Raw genomic sequence first — 15,454 nt, forward strand, 5'->3', positions numbered from 1 at the left:
CACTCTTCTGTAGTTGGACTTTAGACTCAAAACCTTAGGCTATAATGTTATTATGATATAAAAATGGTGACAACTTCTCCATGTGAGAACTAGCTTCGGTCTTCCCAATGTCTACCATAGTGTAACATAAAATGAAAACAGACAATTCTGCATTTGAATTCGCCTTTTCATAAATTAGAGGGTGTTACATCACAGGTACGATAGTATCCTACACTACTATTAACATACAGTGAATATTTACTGCCTACCTTCGTCACTCTACTGCCACATACAAACCCCTCATAGAGAGGGCTGGGTTTGTGTGTGAACCCAGCACTATGGTTGGTTTCAATTATTTACATATGCGATTCTGATTGGGTAAAAGGCTTGTCAATCGCTAAGGTGCTGAGCCTACGTAAAAAATGGGCGGGGAAAGGCAGTGGAAGACAGAAAAAAACAAAAACAATCCGCCCGGGCGTCCATCTTGAATACAGTAAGCCAACGGTGACTGACAGCAACGGAGAGTGAAATCGCGATAATTTGAGTTCCGACCGCTCTAAAAAGTCAACCGACTGCGATCACCGGGAAAATACATATTGAAGGATTACATTTAGTGACGTTATCTGTCAATTCCGTCTCATTTTTGGCGTCATATTCCCGACGGGGCTGATGAAGTTATTTCGGAGGCTGTACATGCTAAGCTTTATTCAGCCGTCGACATGTCTTAGTTTAAAACGAGTGTTTGTTTTAACTACCCACCTTAGCAGATCTCGAAAAGCTTTGTGAGGTTGGTAATTGCAGGTTTGAGTCATTAACACCCGAATGGAATGTGGATATAGCGCGTTTGGCCATATTTAAGTCCTTCACTGTCAACTTGAGCTCGCGCGTGCGCTGAATCGTGCGCGTGACCCCGTTTATCTATCATCAGTTGTACTACATATTATATATAAATATTTTTTTTTAAATAAGCAAAGTAAGCGTGATGTGGAAATATCGTTTAGGGATGTTAATTCCATTTATATCCCCGTAAATGTGCATGCATTTAGTGAACTGCCATAGACTTTTCAGGTGGGTGTGATTTAGAGGCATTGCTCTGCTTGAAATATTAGTTCTTTTGCATTAATAACAATATTTTATACATATTTTATGGCGGGTTCTATGCATAGGTCGTCCAGTTCTGTTCATTGGAAATGGGAGCTGGCCCATTTACTGAAAGATCTTATTGAACGGGCTCGTTTATTCTGAGCGCTCGACAGGGCAACATTGTATAGATAGTATTCGTAACGTTACGCGTTGGAATTTCCTCGTTATTGATATGGGTTTTCAGGAAAACTGCATGGGCAGTCATAGATCACTTTATTTCGAAAAGCTCGTCTGCTTTAAATGAACTGTCACTAGTGGACACTTTGATGCCGTTTCCCAATCGCTGAATCTGAGGACTATAATCTGCCATTGGATTTGTGCACTGCCATATATCACTGACTCGGTTACATGGATGTGTTTCACTGACTGCTGATCAGTAGTTCGAAGGGAAACTTGAATGCAGAGACTCTTGGATTTTGTAGGACAAGACAAGACATTGAAAAATGGGACCTGCAACAAAGCTGGCGTTTGGAGTGTTCCTCATCTCCTGCTCCTCAGGTGGGTATTAATATGTTGTAACAACTCTAAATGCAATATGCATGTACAGAGTGTTCGTTAGTATCATCATGACATGTTTCTCTCTCTCTCTCTCTCTCTGTGTGTGTGTGTGTGTGTGTGTGTGTATGTATGTATGTGCCACCGGAGGCTGTTTCTCGTGTTACTCCGCATTGAGATCGAATTCACTGGTTTCTCGTAAAATAGCTACATAACACCATCTGAATATAATCTGAGCATGCACTATACAGGAGCAGCGTTTACTGCCAGGATTGTGCAGCTTATTTTCTCAGTGACTGGCCTGACAAGTTTCCAGCATGAAGACCTGTTCAGTAAAGTTTAGAAAACACTAGTGGTGTATTGAACTAGTGTGTGTTCATATAATATTGACCAATAGCATTGTGCTGGCTGCTGCTCATGCATTCATGCATGCATGTTTTATATGTTGCATGTAAACCCCCTCTACTGGTAGCTCTTATTTTTTAATTATTCATGGATGGGGACCGTTAAATTTATGTATATTAGTACATGAGAGGTTTAAAAAGGAATAAAATCATTTGATGAGGCCGGCTAGGCCAAAGGTCATATTTGCATGTGAGAACATTAGATAAGATATGGCTGAAGTTACATGAGCATATTTAATGTGCACCTTTATGGTAATATTTATTCATAAATATATTTAAGGAATAGCAAGTCATACGGGGGATGTTTCTATACAGACTCTGTGTTCATGGTTTGAATTTTGGTTTTATTGAAAAAAGAGGCACAATCTGTGCCTGTACTCTGTGTTCCCACTACATCCCTCATCCTGGATCGCACTTGCCCACACAGCACTGCACTCTTTTGGCTACAGAGACAATTAATCAATACAATGTTATATTTGAGCGCATCGCTTCGGTATTTATATCAGTCTAAAGGCAGAAATATTCATGAGCATCTGGGTAACATAAGAAACTGTATCTTAGGGGTTACATTGCACATGCTCTCTCAGAGGAATCGGTGTAAACTAATGGGATGAGCATATAAACCATTATAGACCTGCTTGTAGTGATATGAGGAACCTTTCACCTGATTGTTGTTTGAATCGTGCTTATGGATTTGTGTTGTATACTTGTGTTACACAACTGAATGCCCATTAGAGTTACTTCAGGATGTTACTGGATGTTTTGTCTGTATTTGGACCATTCTTGCTACTGTTCAGATACCAATTGAAAAGTTAGATTTGGTGTGCTGCATGTAAGTTTTCACAAAAGTTTTGCCAAGACACGAGTCAATGCCTGCTGAGAGAATCAAAACTAAGAGCTTGCCCAGTCGAATGTAAATTATGCCTTAAAAGCCACAACTCTTAAAATAAATCACAACTGGCAACATCTGACCAAAAGCATACAGAAAAACGGGAAGCTTAAAGAGTGATTTGTGAATTTATTTAATGAAGATTCTATAGATTTATCAATGCAGAATGACAGAAACAGTGTTTTTAGATATATTTTACATAGTAGGTGCAATGCTGTATTATTTGTTATTCTTTTTAAATAGATTGTTTTATGTCTGTTTGACAGGATAACATGAATTGTATGATTTTATTTATTTATTTTCAATTTATGAGTACTTTTATGAGCGATCAGATTAAACTACCGGTATGTGCTCTGGTTGAAATCAAAGCATTAGAGTAAAAAGCTTACGCTTGTGGCTTGAATTAATGCATTACAAATCCACTCATGGTTATGGCATGGTTACATTTTGCAGACAGTAGTAGCTGTTAGGAAACACACTTAATGCATCCATGCCAGTACATGTCAGAAGTATAAAATCACTGGTACCTGTTAACTTAAAGTTTTAGTAAACCTGCAACCTAAAAGTTGCAATAAGACACATTTGCTGCTGTTGTTGTTGTTGTTACTAATAACAACAATAATAATCATAATAACAGTTTAACTTTGTGAGTGGTGGTCACAGTGCCTCTGCATCTGATGGATGATAACTAGGGCTGCCCCATAATAGTCGACTAAACGTTAGTTGATGAGAAGAGGCTTAGTCAACCATGATTTTATTAGTTGGTTAGTTAGTAACTAGCAGTCACGCAGTCCATGAGGGACAGATCGTTAACTGCGGGTCCTTGTGGTAATATACAGAATAAGTTGCCTGCGCAATCACATGCATTTTGTCCTGATAACAGCGGAAACAACTTAGAATACTCCGTCATTTTTGGTCATACAGATAAGAGTAAACATCATTCGAAACTATTCTTATTTGTGTGAACTCACAATAACAACAAAACTTTGCTTATGTAAAATAAAGAAAACAAACAGGATGCGCTTTCTGCCGTCTCGATCTCTGTGAACTGGAGCGCGTCACAAAAATGAACCGAAAATCAGCTTATAGGCTATTTGCCTCACAAACATTAGGTATCTAAAGAAAGCTTGAAATGTCTACTTTTAAATGAACCAATTCAAAATGAAAGGTGCATTTTTCTCTAAAGGCACTAAACAGTGGAGTCAGCATCTTTGCAACCGACACTGACTCAGAAAACACTAGTTTATCAAATAATTCAAATGTTTCCTCGCTATTTTTTCCAACACATTTATAATCATTACTTTTGCCGATGCTTTCGGCAAGTTATGCGTTCGCTTGAGCGTGGAATAGGCATATTGCACCTGTATTAAAGGTTATGTATTCCCCCCAGTATATTTAAGTAATTGAACGTGTGCATGGAATTAGTCGACTAATGGCTTAAATGAAAAATCTTTAGATGGAGGCAGCCCTAATGATAACATACTTTAAGTGTGAAGTAATGCACTTTATTGTATGATATAATGTTGACCACATAGCCTACTTCTTAGTTGAACTTCCAAACTTTATTTAGTGGCTTCTGTTTCCTGTATTTGTTTTTCTTGTAAATATTTACTAGCTATTATAAGTAAATGCCATGGTCAGCTGTTTTTCATGGGACCTTTGATGGAATTGAGTGCCTAGCAAGTTTAACATTTAAAGCAAACAAAAACGTTTGTGTGCCTTCCAGAATGCATCCTTATTTGACAGTGTGCATTAAAATGGCACGCTTATGCACAGCGTTATGTACGCTTGTGAATGTGTTACTGTTTTAGACTAGCTACATACTGACTGGAGTGCGGAATAGAAGTAATGGTGATTGCTCTTCCACTGTCTTATTCACTGTAATCTGTCAGCACAGCTGTTGTGGGTAAGAGGGGTTACATTTATTTCTCTTGTATAACGCCCGGACAGCTTAGCTGGGGTCATTGTACAGCGACACAACTTCTAAAACAAATCCCCAAAACAAAGATCTTTCAGTGTTGTGGATAAAATTCATTTACTCCAGAAATCCTCTTTTTTACAGCCACAACAGGGTTGCTGATGGGCAAATTGATAAATGTGCTTTTGGATTAGGCCTATACAGTGGCTGGTTTTTGTTGTGAGACGAAAAAAAAAGAAGATTTTCACTCAAAAAGTATGTTCACCATCATCTTACTTGCCTAGTTCCTTTTTTGCACGTATGTGGTGTGAATGTAGGCTACTTGTAGGCTACAAGGCTATTGTTTGTGTAGGTGCAGAAGAAAATAGTCATAAACTGTTGGATGGTCTCTTACTTTTATAAAAATTTTCTTTCAATTTTTGGAATATGTGTTAACTTGATTTGCTCTTTATACATGGTCATTTGGATTAGCCTAACCCTTTCATACGCAAGTTAAAAGAAAAATTTCAGAACCTGGAAGTGCTGGACTGCGGTTACTATGCGAATAGCATAGGAGATCTGACACAGAAGAGACGAAATTGTTGAATAAATACATTTTTGTTAATTTGATTATTTTTGGGATTTTTTTTGCGCACAAAAAGTATTCTCGTCACTGTGGACGCAGATGCTAATGGTTAGTATGACAGCGCCGCTTAATATGACCCTGCTAATTTTTTGAGGACTCTCAACCGCATTCAGTGACAGTATCAAAAATGGCGATGTCCATAACAATAGGAAGTTTTATCTAGGGGTGGGAATCTCTAGGCACCTCACGATTCGATTATGATTCAGAGGGCTGCGTTGCAATGCTAAAATGATTATCAATGCATCTTTTTTTTGTTTGTGTGACTACTTGGTACAAATGGAAGTGATTTGGCAAGTCAACTGTGGCAACCAACAGGAAAAGAAGCGTGTGCCTGTACTAGCAGCATACTTGAATGAATACAAACTTCAGCATATTCTGAATCTCTAACATAAAATAATAGACTTCTATCCAACATCCTCCTGTTATGTGCAATGAGCAATATAATCCTTCAGACAAAAAAAAAAAAAGTTTGCTTTAGCAAAATCACAAAACAGCTTTCATACAAAAAAATATAGAATGATGTACTAGCAACTCTTATACAAAAATAATGCTTGTGGACTTACGCATATTCTGAATAATTAATAACATACAAAGCTGCTCTTATACACAAATAAATAATAAAGAGTCTAAGACTTATGACTTGAAATTGTTGCTGTATACCACAATCATAAACAGCTTATACACAAAAAGTAAATGAACATCTGCAGAGAGCACAGTCAAAATGTACATTTTTGTGACTGGCATTGCACTGATACACACTGTGACTGTGGAGGGCAGTACAATAAACCTACGTATAACGTACGTATAACATCTGTTTACAGCATATTGATATGAAAACTAATACAACAATACAGAAAGCAGCTCTCATACAAAAATACAAAATAGTCCACAATGAAATTATGCCAATTTTCCATCTGTTAGCTTTTAACGAAGAGGGTGCCGTTCGGATTTTGCGCTCAGCCATTATGCGTCTCTGTTATGTGTTCGATTTTTGACGTTTGTGAATCGATTCAGAATCGTCCACGTCGTCCGCATCGCGATGCATCTAATAATCGCTTTTTCCCCCCACCCCTAGTTTTATCACAATTGACAGCGTGTTATTAAATAAACAAATCCAATCGAGGTGTGAGTTCATCCATCAGATATTTTAAAAGCAAGACAGAGACGACAGAGACATGGAACCCAAACTGACACACCGCAGCCACAATAGACCTTATTCAGAGCAGCGCCATGACAGGTATGAAAGCGAGGCTGTGAGAGATCGACTTGCCGTATTTTCAATGGCATCCGCTGTAAAAAGCTGTATAGAGCTCCCTGGATACTTATCATTTTTCACAGCTCGTGTTGTCTGGAGTTTATTTTTTTTTACTGATACTCCATGGAAAGGTATTTTTGCAGTGTTTCATTAATAGAACAATCCACATTAACTAACAAACACATTAAATAACAACCCTCTGAAGAGATGTCTATCCCTCACAGCCTCGGAATGTCTGTTAATAACGGGATATTGACGGAACAAAAAACAGTGCAGCACCCAGACAGTTTAGAGAGCGCATAGGCTTGCAACAGGGGACAAATTAAGCTTATTTGACAACAACAGTTTCATATCAATATTTTAACGAATAGAATAGCCTTAAAGGTGCAATATGTAAGATTGACAGCTAGTGGTTTGAAATGGGTACTGCAGTTCAAATTCAAAATATTGGAGAGGGTGTTTTCCCCCCACCCCCTCCTCCTTAGACTCCACACTCACGCAGGTTGCCAGATTTAGGACAAGCAACAGGAGCGAGCACAATTGAAATTGGAAGTCGAGGAGATAGAATCTGTGATCTCTGACGTAGTTTGTTTGCTGACTTCCATGACTGCAATACGCTGTGTTTTCCGCCAACTGGCAACGGGTGTCGAAATACTATTGGGTGAACTGGCAGTGAGCGAGATCACACAGACCGAAACTAAAACAGACATTCCGACACAGAACGCACATTTCAAAGTAAAATAACTGGCTGTAGCATTGATTTTCAAAGAAACAAGTATGTGAACTTAGCATGTTTCCTAAACATATGAAAACATATTATGGTACTTTTATGCTTTAGTACAGTCAAAAAGTTACACACAGCACCTTTAAATAATGTATATTTACTGGCAGTCCGGCACGGCAAGCTTTTTTGTATTTTTTATACACAAAATGCACGTTCACTGTGGACGCGCAAGTGGGTGACGTTGTAAGAAATAATACCTGCTTGTAAAAGCAAATTAACATATCCTGTATCTGATGCTAAAGCACTAAATATTGAGAATGCAACAGCACGTATTATATTTTTCTAACTTCAAACAATCAGCCACTGATCAGAACCAGCTGATATTCACATATTTTAATGATGCAAAGATGCGCACATGCTCACACCGTGAGAGCAACGACGGCGTCTCAGTCTTCAGGAGGCTTGAGTAAATGAATAATGTGGTTACAAAGATGTGTACAATTTAGGGAATGTTTACACAATACTGTTTTTAACTGAAAACTTTTTATGCATTTTGGCCGTTCATTTACACAACAACCGCGTTTTGGGGGCTTTTGAAAATGGGTTTCAAAGTGCAAGGTTTACCGTCTCTGTGTAAATGACAAAAATGTGAATTTGTGAAAACGGTGACGTCATGCACATGCGTATTATGTATTTACAGGGTGTATCTTGACAAAGTGACATCGCCAACTACTGACCTGACATGCATAATACAGCCTTTTTAATCACCTTTTTCAAGACTTCAGGGAAAATAAATTAAATAAGAAGTTTAGAATCAAATCTAAAATCAAATCTATGCATATATCCAATCAAAATTAGATTCAAAATCGAGAATCGATTTTTAATCGAATCGTGAGATTCCAAAAGATTCTGACCCCTACTAGTAACCAAGCGGGGAGAGTAGGCCTACGTTTAGCCACGCCTCACAGCTCACACCCACTGCCGCTCTGGTGGATCTGTGGATGAACGTGTTATATGAAGCGGCAGACAACTAGTTGTCCAGTGCAGTTTCGTTCATTCAGCGCGGGTTTGTCGAGAATGTGGTCGCGATGAAAATGTGCAGGTGTCAGTTTTGTTATAGAATAGAATTGTCACACTTGTAAAAAAAATAAATAAAACACTGTTTGAACGCATTAGGTCTGTGAATTGTATGTGTTTTAGTGCTTTTATATGATCTGTTATCAATTATGATCTTCACCAAATTGGTTTCTAAATCAAAAATGAGAAACTTTAGTTCTACCTGTGGTTTTCCACCAAAATAAAAGCCCTATGGTTTGAAACATTTGAATCACGTACTGTAATTTTACTGCTGTTCTATACAATTATTCTTAATAATAGTAATAATATACTTATTCTTATTATTAAATATGTGATCTCTTATTTTACAGTGCAATATGGGGTGGTTCAGCTTTTTCTTGTTCTTTTCCTTTTTCTTTTCCTCTTTCTTTTCCTCGTTCTTATTTGCTCAAATATCCTGGTTTACTGTGGGCACACTGTACATCATGTGTGCATTCTTGTAGCATTAGGAAGAAAACATACAAAATAAGCAGTTGTTACAAGTTCTGCCTCACTGTGCTTGACCTTAGTCTTCCGTAGTTGGTTTATCTCAGTAAAGTATCTTTACCCAGATGTAATCAGTGTTCTCGGCTGCACCATGTTTCTTTAATGCCAGTCGGATGGATGTTTTCATCCCAGTATCAAATGTCTGTATGAACCCATGTGCTGTGCAGTTTGTCGCACTGTTATAAAACAATTCTCATTCACCCCGTTAAGTCACAGCGCTAATATTCAAACAGATGGACTACAAAAGGAGAATGGACTTTCCGTATGCTTTCCGTATGAGTTTAAAAATGGAAAGTCTTTCGTTTAAAGTTATTCTTATTGATCCATGCAATCTTGATGATACAAACACATTATAATTTGATTCTTCCCTCTCTTTTTTTTTCGCCTAAAGCGCTAATGTGTGATTGATAGCTTGACCTTGTGTTGCTTTGCAGTGTATTTTGATCCTCGCCAACTGGACTTCCATGACATAGGCAGGTTGCAGCCACTGTTGCCCAAGATGCAGATGCCTCTGTGAATAATTTACAACCACGGTTGACCACTGCTGACGGAAGGGCTATTTGAAATCAAATGTGCTGCCTTTGTCCTCTAACAGTCTGCTTTGACCCGTGCCATAGTTTTCTTGTTTTTTTTGTTGACAGACAGTAAAATCATGATCGAGTAAATATATATCAACCCATCAGTTTCTCACTGTAACAGCAGACATGTTTAGGGCTTTTAGCGTTAAAAATCTGCTTGGCCTAAATATTCTGTATATGAATGGTTTTTCAAAGGATAGCAGATTAAACCTGTCATCTCTCAATGCGTTTGCAACCTCTGAACAAGATTTCCAAGTGTTTTCAAACATTTCTGTTCATGAATTTCACTGTTTGAACTTTCAGTGCGACACAAAGTCTAGTTGCTTCCTGACAGCTAGGCACAGAAACAAAGGCTGATCCAGTTTGTTTTTTTCAGTGTGATCGTTCATGTCATGTCATGAGCTTTCAGACAGTCCTTTGGTGGTGGAGGGGAATCAAAGCAGATTAAAGGGATTTGCAGCAAAAAGTATGTTAAACATGATTGACAGCTGATTGACTTGAATGCAAAAAATTGATATATTTGCAGATTAGTGGTGTCCGGATCTATTCGCTTATTAAAAAAAAAAAAAAAAAAATTACACTGTAATGATGAAAAATAAAAAGTTTCAAAAGCCTGAAATTCTTGACAAAATAGTTAAGCTCTTATAAATATAAATATATAAATATACATATATTAGGGCTGCAACAACTAATCGATAATAAACGGAGCAATTCCGGTAGGGTCCTCACGCCATCGGTGCTCGGGCCCTAATGAAAAGCATCGACAACGAAAATGTCATTATCAATTAGTCGCGTCTGCCCACCGTGCACTGAAAACTTCCGCCACTCACGCGATTCACGCAAGTATTTCCATTTTCCATGAATGCTCGTCCTGACAGTCTGTGTATTAGTAGGCTAATTCAAGTATTTTATGAGAGTGGTAACTGTAAAGGGATAACTGTGTGTAATTAAATATAAATGTAAGACATTTTTAACATTTACAGCATAAAGAAATTACAGTAAAATGTTACTGTTTCCAGAGTGAATGTGTGTGTTTCTCCATTTGTTAACACTTAGTTTGTGTTTTTATTTTTATTTATTATATTTATTGTTATCTTTAATGATTAATGGCTGATATGATTTAAACTGTTCTTTTGCTTTATAGCTCTTTTTTACATAGCATAGATATAGGGCCTATTTACTATGTTTTCATAGCAATCAGTTGGCAAATGTGTTTGAAGGTTAGTTTTGGCCAGGACGTGGAATAGTGTGTTTTTTTTGTTTGTTTTTTTTTGGTCAATAAAAAAGGAAAATTGGGCTTTTTAATCCGATTAATCAAAGAAATAATCAGCTAACTAAGCGATTATACGGCTGTCACTTTTGTGAAAAAATCCTGTTCGATTAGACATGTGTTCATTGAATCGATTGTAAAATCGATTTTCCAAGACGTTTACATTTTCAACGCCAAATATAGGCCAATCCACGGACAATTACAGGCATTAGGACGAACGTAAAGAGAGCGCTTGAGATGCACAAGTCAGCAATATTTCTGATGATTTATTGGCGTGAAGTTTCGTGCGCAATGACAAGCAGGAGTGCAACATTCTCAAAAAACAATAAGCAGAGTGGACTGCCATAACATCAATGAAAAACATTACTGCAGGCTTCAACATGGCTGTGTTTACGATTAGAAATGTCAAACAAATTTCGCCTACGTCGGCGATTGTAGCCCATGAAAAGAGGTTGAAAATAAAACTTCAAATTCACTGAAGGACTAGCCTACATTGAACATGAAGTTCGTGTAGGATAAACACGCAGGGCCGCTTCATTCTCCAAATCAGACAGTGGACTAGAAACATCTGTTGCAGTCTACAACAGGGCTGCATTTATGATTTAGGCTATTCAAAAATCTAAATTATTTTACGTTAACTGTTCAAAAGTGAATGTGATATGGGTACTCACGATCGCACAGTTTGCATACCACTTTGTCCTCCTTCATAGTTTGATCTACAGTCCAAAACCCGAAGTGCTTCCATATCGAACTCCTCAAGTTATTAGGGGTTATCACTCGTCTCTCATGTCGCACAGATTGATCGCCGTTGTCCTCCATTTGTTTGGCAAAACACCAGCAGCAGCCGATTGAAACTATAGGCGCGTAAAATTGGGGGGAATTTTCTTTTTAGCTTTCGCAACGCCTACTGCACTTTCGGAATTCTTCATTTTCTTTTTCTGCTTGTTTGTGAGTTTTGTTACATCTATCTTTTTTATTTAATTAGTTTAATATTAATAGTGTACATGGTTAAAATCGATTCCCTATTTTTCGAAACTTTTCGAAACTTGTGTTGGTTGGTCCGATCGATTGTGCAATCGATTTTCGAACGTAAAGTGACAGCCCTAATCGATTATCAAAATAATCGTTAGTTGCAGCTCTTATATGTGTATATATTTCTAAAGAAGTATTAAAGCAATTTAGTTTTTAAAATGTTATAATCCTAACAGTCATTTCTACTGTGTAGCTCCTGAAGGTATCTTGAGTAACATGTTTGTAATGTAGGCTAGTATGCAAATGACCTGAACTGGAAGCTATGCAACCTGTTTTACACAATTGTTTTGTTGTTTGTTTGTTTTTTGTGACAAACATATATAAGGAAATATCACTGAGAGGAACCTTGTAGACTTTCTTGACTGTTTTTCAAGGTATATTCATTTCTTAATGTCAAATAGCGTAATTTGACCTTTTTAATTGTATGACCCTCATTCATTCATGATTCAGAAATCCATGATATGAAACTTTTTATTAAATGTATTTGTTGTTTGAGAAACATATATATATATATTTAAATATTAAATGAGTGTACATTCAATCTTTTTATGCCCAGAAACTAAATATGACTCATTATTTTATTTATTTTTTTAAATGCAGATAAAATCATTTTGGGTCTGATGACTAGCTTGTTGAATCTGGGAGGAGTTTAGTTTTAAAATGTGCAACAATTCCTCAAATATTTGCTTCATTCTATTAGTATCCGGGTTTGAACATTTCTTGGAAGCAACTTTAGAGACATGAATGCCAGGAAGTGCGTTTGTAATGGTAAAGTGCAAGGTCTCACACTGCCGAGAGGGCTTTTGTCTGAGCTTCTCAATAGTAGCACAGCCTAAGATGCCCAATTATGCAGCACGTTCTTTAAAGCACATTTATTGTTGGTTCTGTTTATTTGAGAGAGTTTATAACTAAGGTTCAGCATTTATATACAACATTGCGTATTTATTTATGCATTATATTCATAAATTTATATTCAGCTTAGTTCTATAAAGGTTTGGTGGACTGTTGAAAACTGGCTTACAGTGGACACAGACTAATTCAGTGTTTACAGAGGCAGTGCAAATCAGTTTTTAAATATCTCAGTCAAATGATTATTTGAATGTGGTCAGAAAAGCACAAATAAAGTGTTTGGAATCAGATTTCCTAGCTCACATTAGTAGATGGTTTAAAGTTCAGATATTTCTAGAGATAGCAAAATTATTTGTTGTTTATTTGCTCTATTAGGGGCCAAACTGACCTTACACAAAAATGTCTGTAGCAAGATTTGAAATTAGATGCAACCACTCCATTTTAATCAATCCAAACAAAAATGCTACATGTAGTGTGAGCAGTTGATTTTTATTTAAATTAGATTGTATAATTTCAAGATTGAAAGCAAAAACAACATGGTCTGACTTTAGCTTTAGCTTTTAAATTATGCTACATAAAACAACTGCACAAAGCAAAAACAGCAGACGGACTGAATGAAAATGCAAATTCACTCTCTGTCAGTTTGGTGGCGCTTATGGAACAGCAGCAATATAGCGTTTCTCTGGTTACCGCTGTACACAAAGCAGTAAACACTACCACTGTAAACACTAATACGCATTTATACGGCGGGAAGAGGAAAAGAAAATTCCATCAACTTTTCTGAAAGCAGTCAGTTCCCTTCAAAGATACATTCATATAAACCCACACCCCCAATTCAATATCTTCCAATATTTCAAGCATCGCGAACAGTGAGTTTGCAGTGCCTGGTACAGTATTTGCTCTGTCTTCACAACCCTCTACAATGAGAGTAAATAGGTGACTAACGAATGTCTAATATAGCCACTGGCTAGTAAATTGTTAGATTTCACTCGCCGGTGTTTGAGTTAGAGGCTAAGTTTAGCACAGATATATTTTCACTCGCATTCATCTTGAACATTCTGACTGAGCGCTTAAGAGAGTTTTGCTCTCTGTCTTTAAAGCGCACTATTGCAATTTATCTCAATGGCAGTACATTTGACGCACCATAAACTGTAGTGTGAAGGCGCTTGGGCCCTGTTTACTCTTGTCATGAAGCTGCATCTTAAGTAATTGGATAGCTATCTGATTGCAATTCAATTGTCCTAGGCCACATAAAAGCACTTCTGTGTGTTTACATGGACGATTTTATGTGTTTTAAACCAATAAATCTGATTACTCAACTCACTTTTTAATGGCAAATGTAATGAGGCCCCTTGGTGTCCGATGCAGTACATGAGTACATCTAGACGCTATGCGTCTTTTCCTGCACACAGTTATGGTAGTTGAGTACTGATGTCTGCATCGTTACTAAAGGAACTAATAGGCATGACTGAAAATAAGCATTCAGATTCAGTCTGATCACATGCAAATGTGTGGGCAGTCAGTCTTATAGATCACAACAACTAGCCATTTAGGATTTAAGATGTGCAGTTTATTTGTTCCAGTGGTAGTTTAAAATGGTTCATAATTCTTTCTAATGCTCCATGGACCGACAGCTAAGAATTAAAATTTGACAGAAAATAGAAAATAACATACTTCCCTGTATCAAGTGTTTACATGTCCTATCAAATTGTTTCGAAAAGGTTTAAACCACCCCTTACAATCCGAATGAAATTTTCATCAGATTTGGCCAATTCATTCCGGTTGACGTGGTTCCGGTGACTTTTTTTATTCCAACTGTGCTACTTGTCTGATTACAAGCGGATTATTAGGGTCCATGTAAACACAGTTAGTGTCTGATAGGAAAGTCGGTGTGCAGTCTCGCTCTCAGTGAGATTAATTTGTCACAGCACAAGAAGCTTAAAACAGAAAAGTTTTTATGTACAATACAGTAATGTTTCACATTCTGCACTTCTAGGTCACTTATAATCAAATTTGTGACTTTGATCATGTGAACCTTTGTATGGATGGTCAGATGTTGTTCTTCCATTGAAAGACAATATGCTTGTTGGATGTTCCCAAATCATTTTTCAGTTCAATTCCAAATTTTTATGCTGGTTATATGTAATAAGGTACAAACATTATTTGGTCACACTTTAGATTAGGGTCCAATTCTCACTATTAACTAACTATTAACTATGACTTTTGCCTCAAACTGCTAATTACTGCTTATTAATAGTTATATATAGTTATAAATAGTCAATAGTTAAAAGCACATAAACAGTACCTGAGATTATCATTGCCACACTTTGTGTTTGTTGTTCCAAAATAGAAACTAGAATAGAAAATAGAATCGTCGCGTGTCGCCGTCACGGCTGGTTAGGACAAAAACTCTGATTAACATGGAAAAGATACCTTTTATCGCGCGTCGCGTGTAGTTAGGACACGGTGTAAGGATGTAGAATATGGTCATGTAGGATAAGGCATTAATATGTGCTTTATAAGTACTAATAAGCAGCTAGTTAATAGTGAGAACTGGACCATAAACTAAAGTGTTAACCCATAAAAAATGCTAAATAGAAGCATGTTCAATATTGGTCTCAGACATTACATCCCTATAGAATATACATTACAAATGTTCATGAGTAAAAATGTACATGAATGCATTGGAAT

At 37.1% G+C, this 15,454-nt stretch overlaps 1 protein-coding gene across 4 annotated transcripts in view; it reads left to right on the plus strand.

Moving 5' to 3' along the window:
• The first annotated feature begins 443 nt into the window (after positions 1 to 443).
• The window catches only part of acvr2aa (activin A receptor type 2Aa), a 51,774-nt gene continuing 36,763 nt past the window's right edge, over positions 444 to 15,454 (plus strand). For 2 of the 4 annotated variants that reach the window (XM_079882342.1, XM_079882344.1), the window contains exon 1: positions 449 to 1,620. In XM_079882342.1, coding sequence (XP_079738468.1) covers positions 1,566 to 1,620 — 55 coding nt within the window. In that variant the 5' untranslated portion in view covers positions 449 to 1,565. Of the gene's footprint in view, positions 1,621 to 15,454 lie in introns of all 4 variants that reach the window. The other 2 variants (XM_079882343.1, XM_079882345.1) reach the window with 2 other exon arrangements.

This window comes from Squalius cephalus (assembly GCF_949319135.1).
Source record: "Squalius cephalus genome assembly, chromosome: 9".
Lineage (NCBI taxonomy): Eukaryota > Metazoa > Chordata > Actinopteri > Cypriniformes > Leuciscidae > Squalius > Squalius cephalus.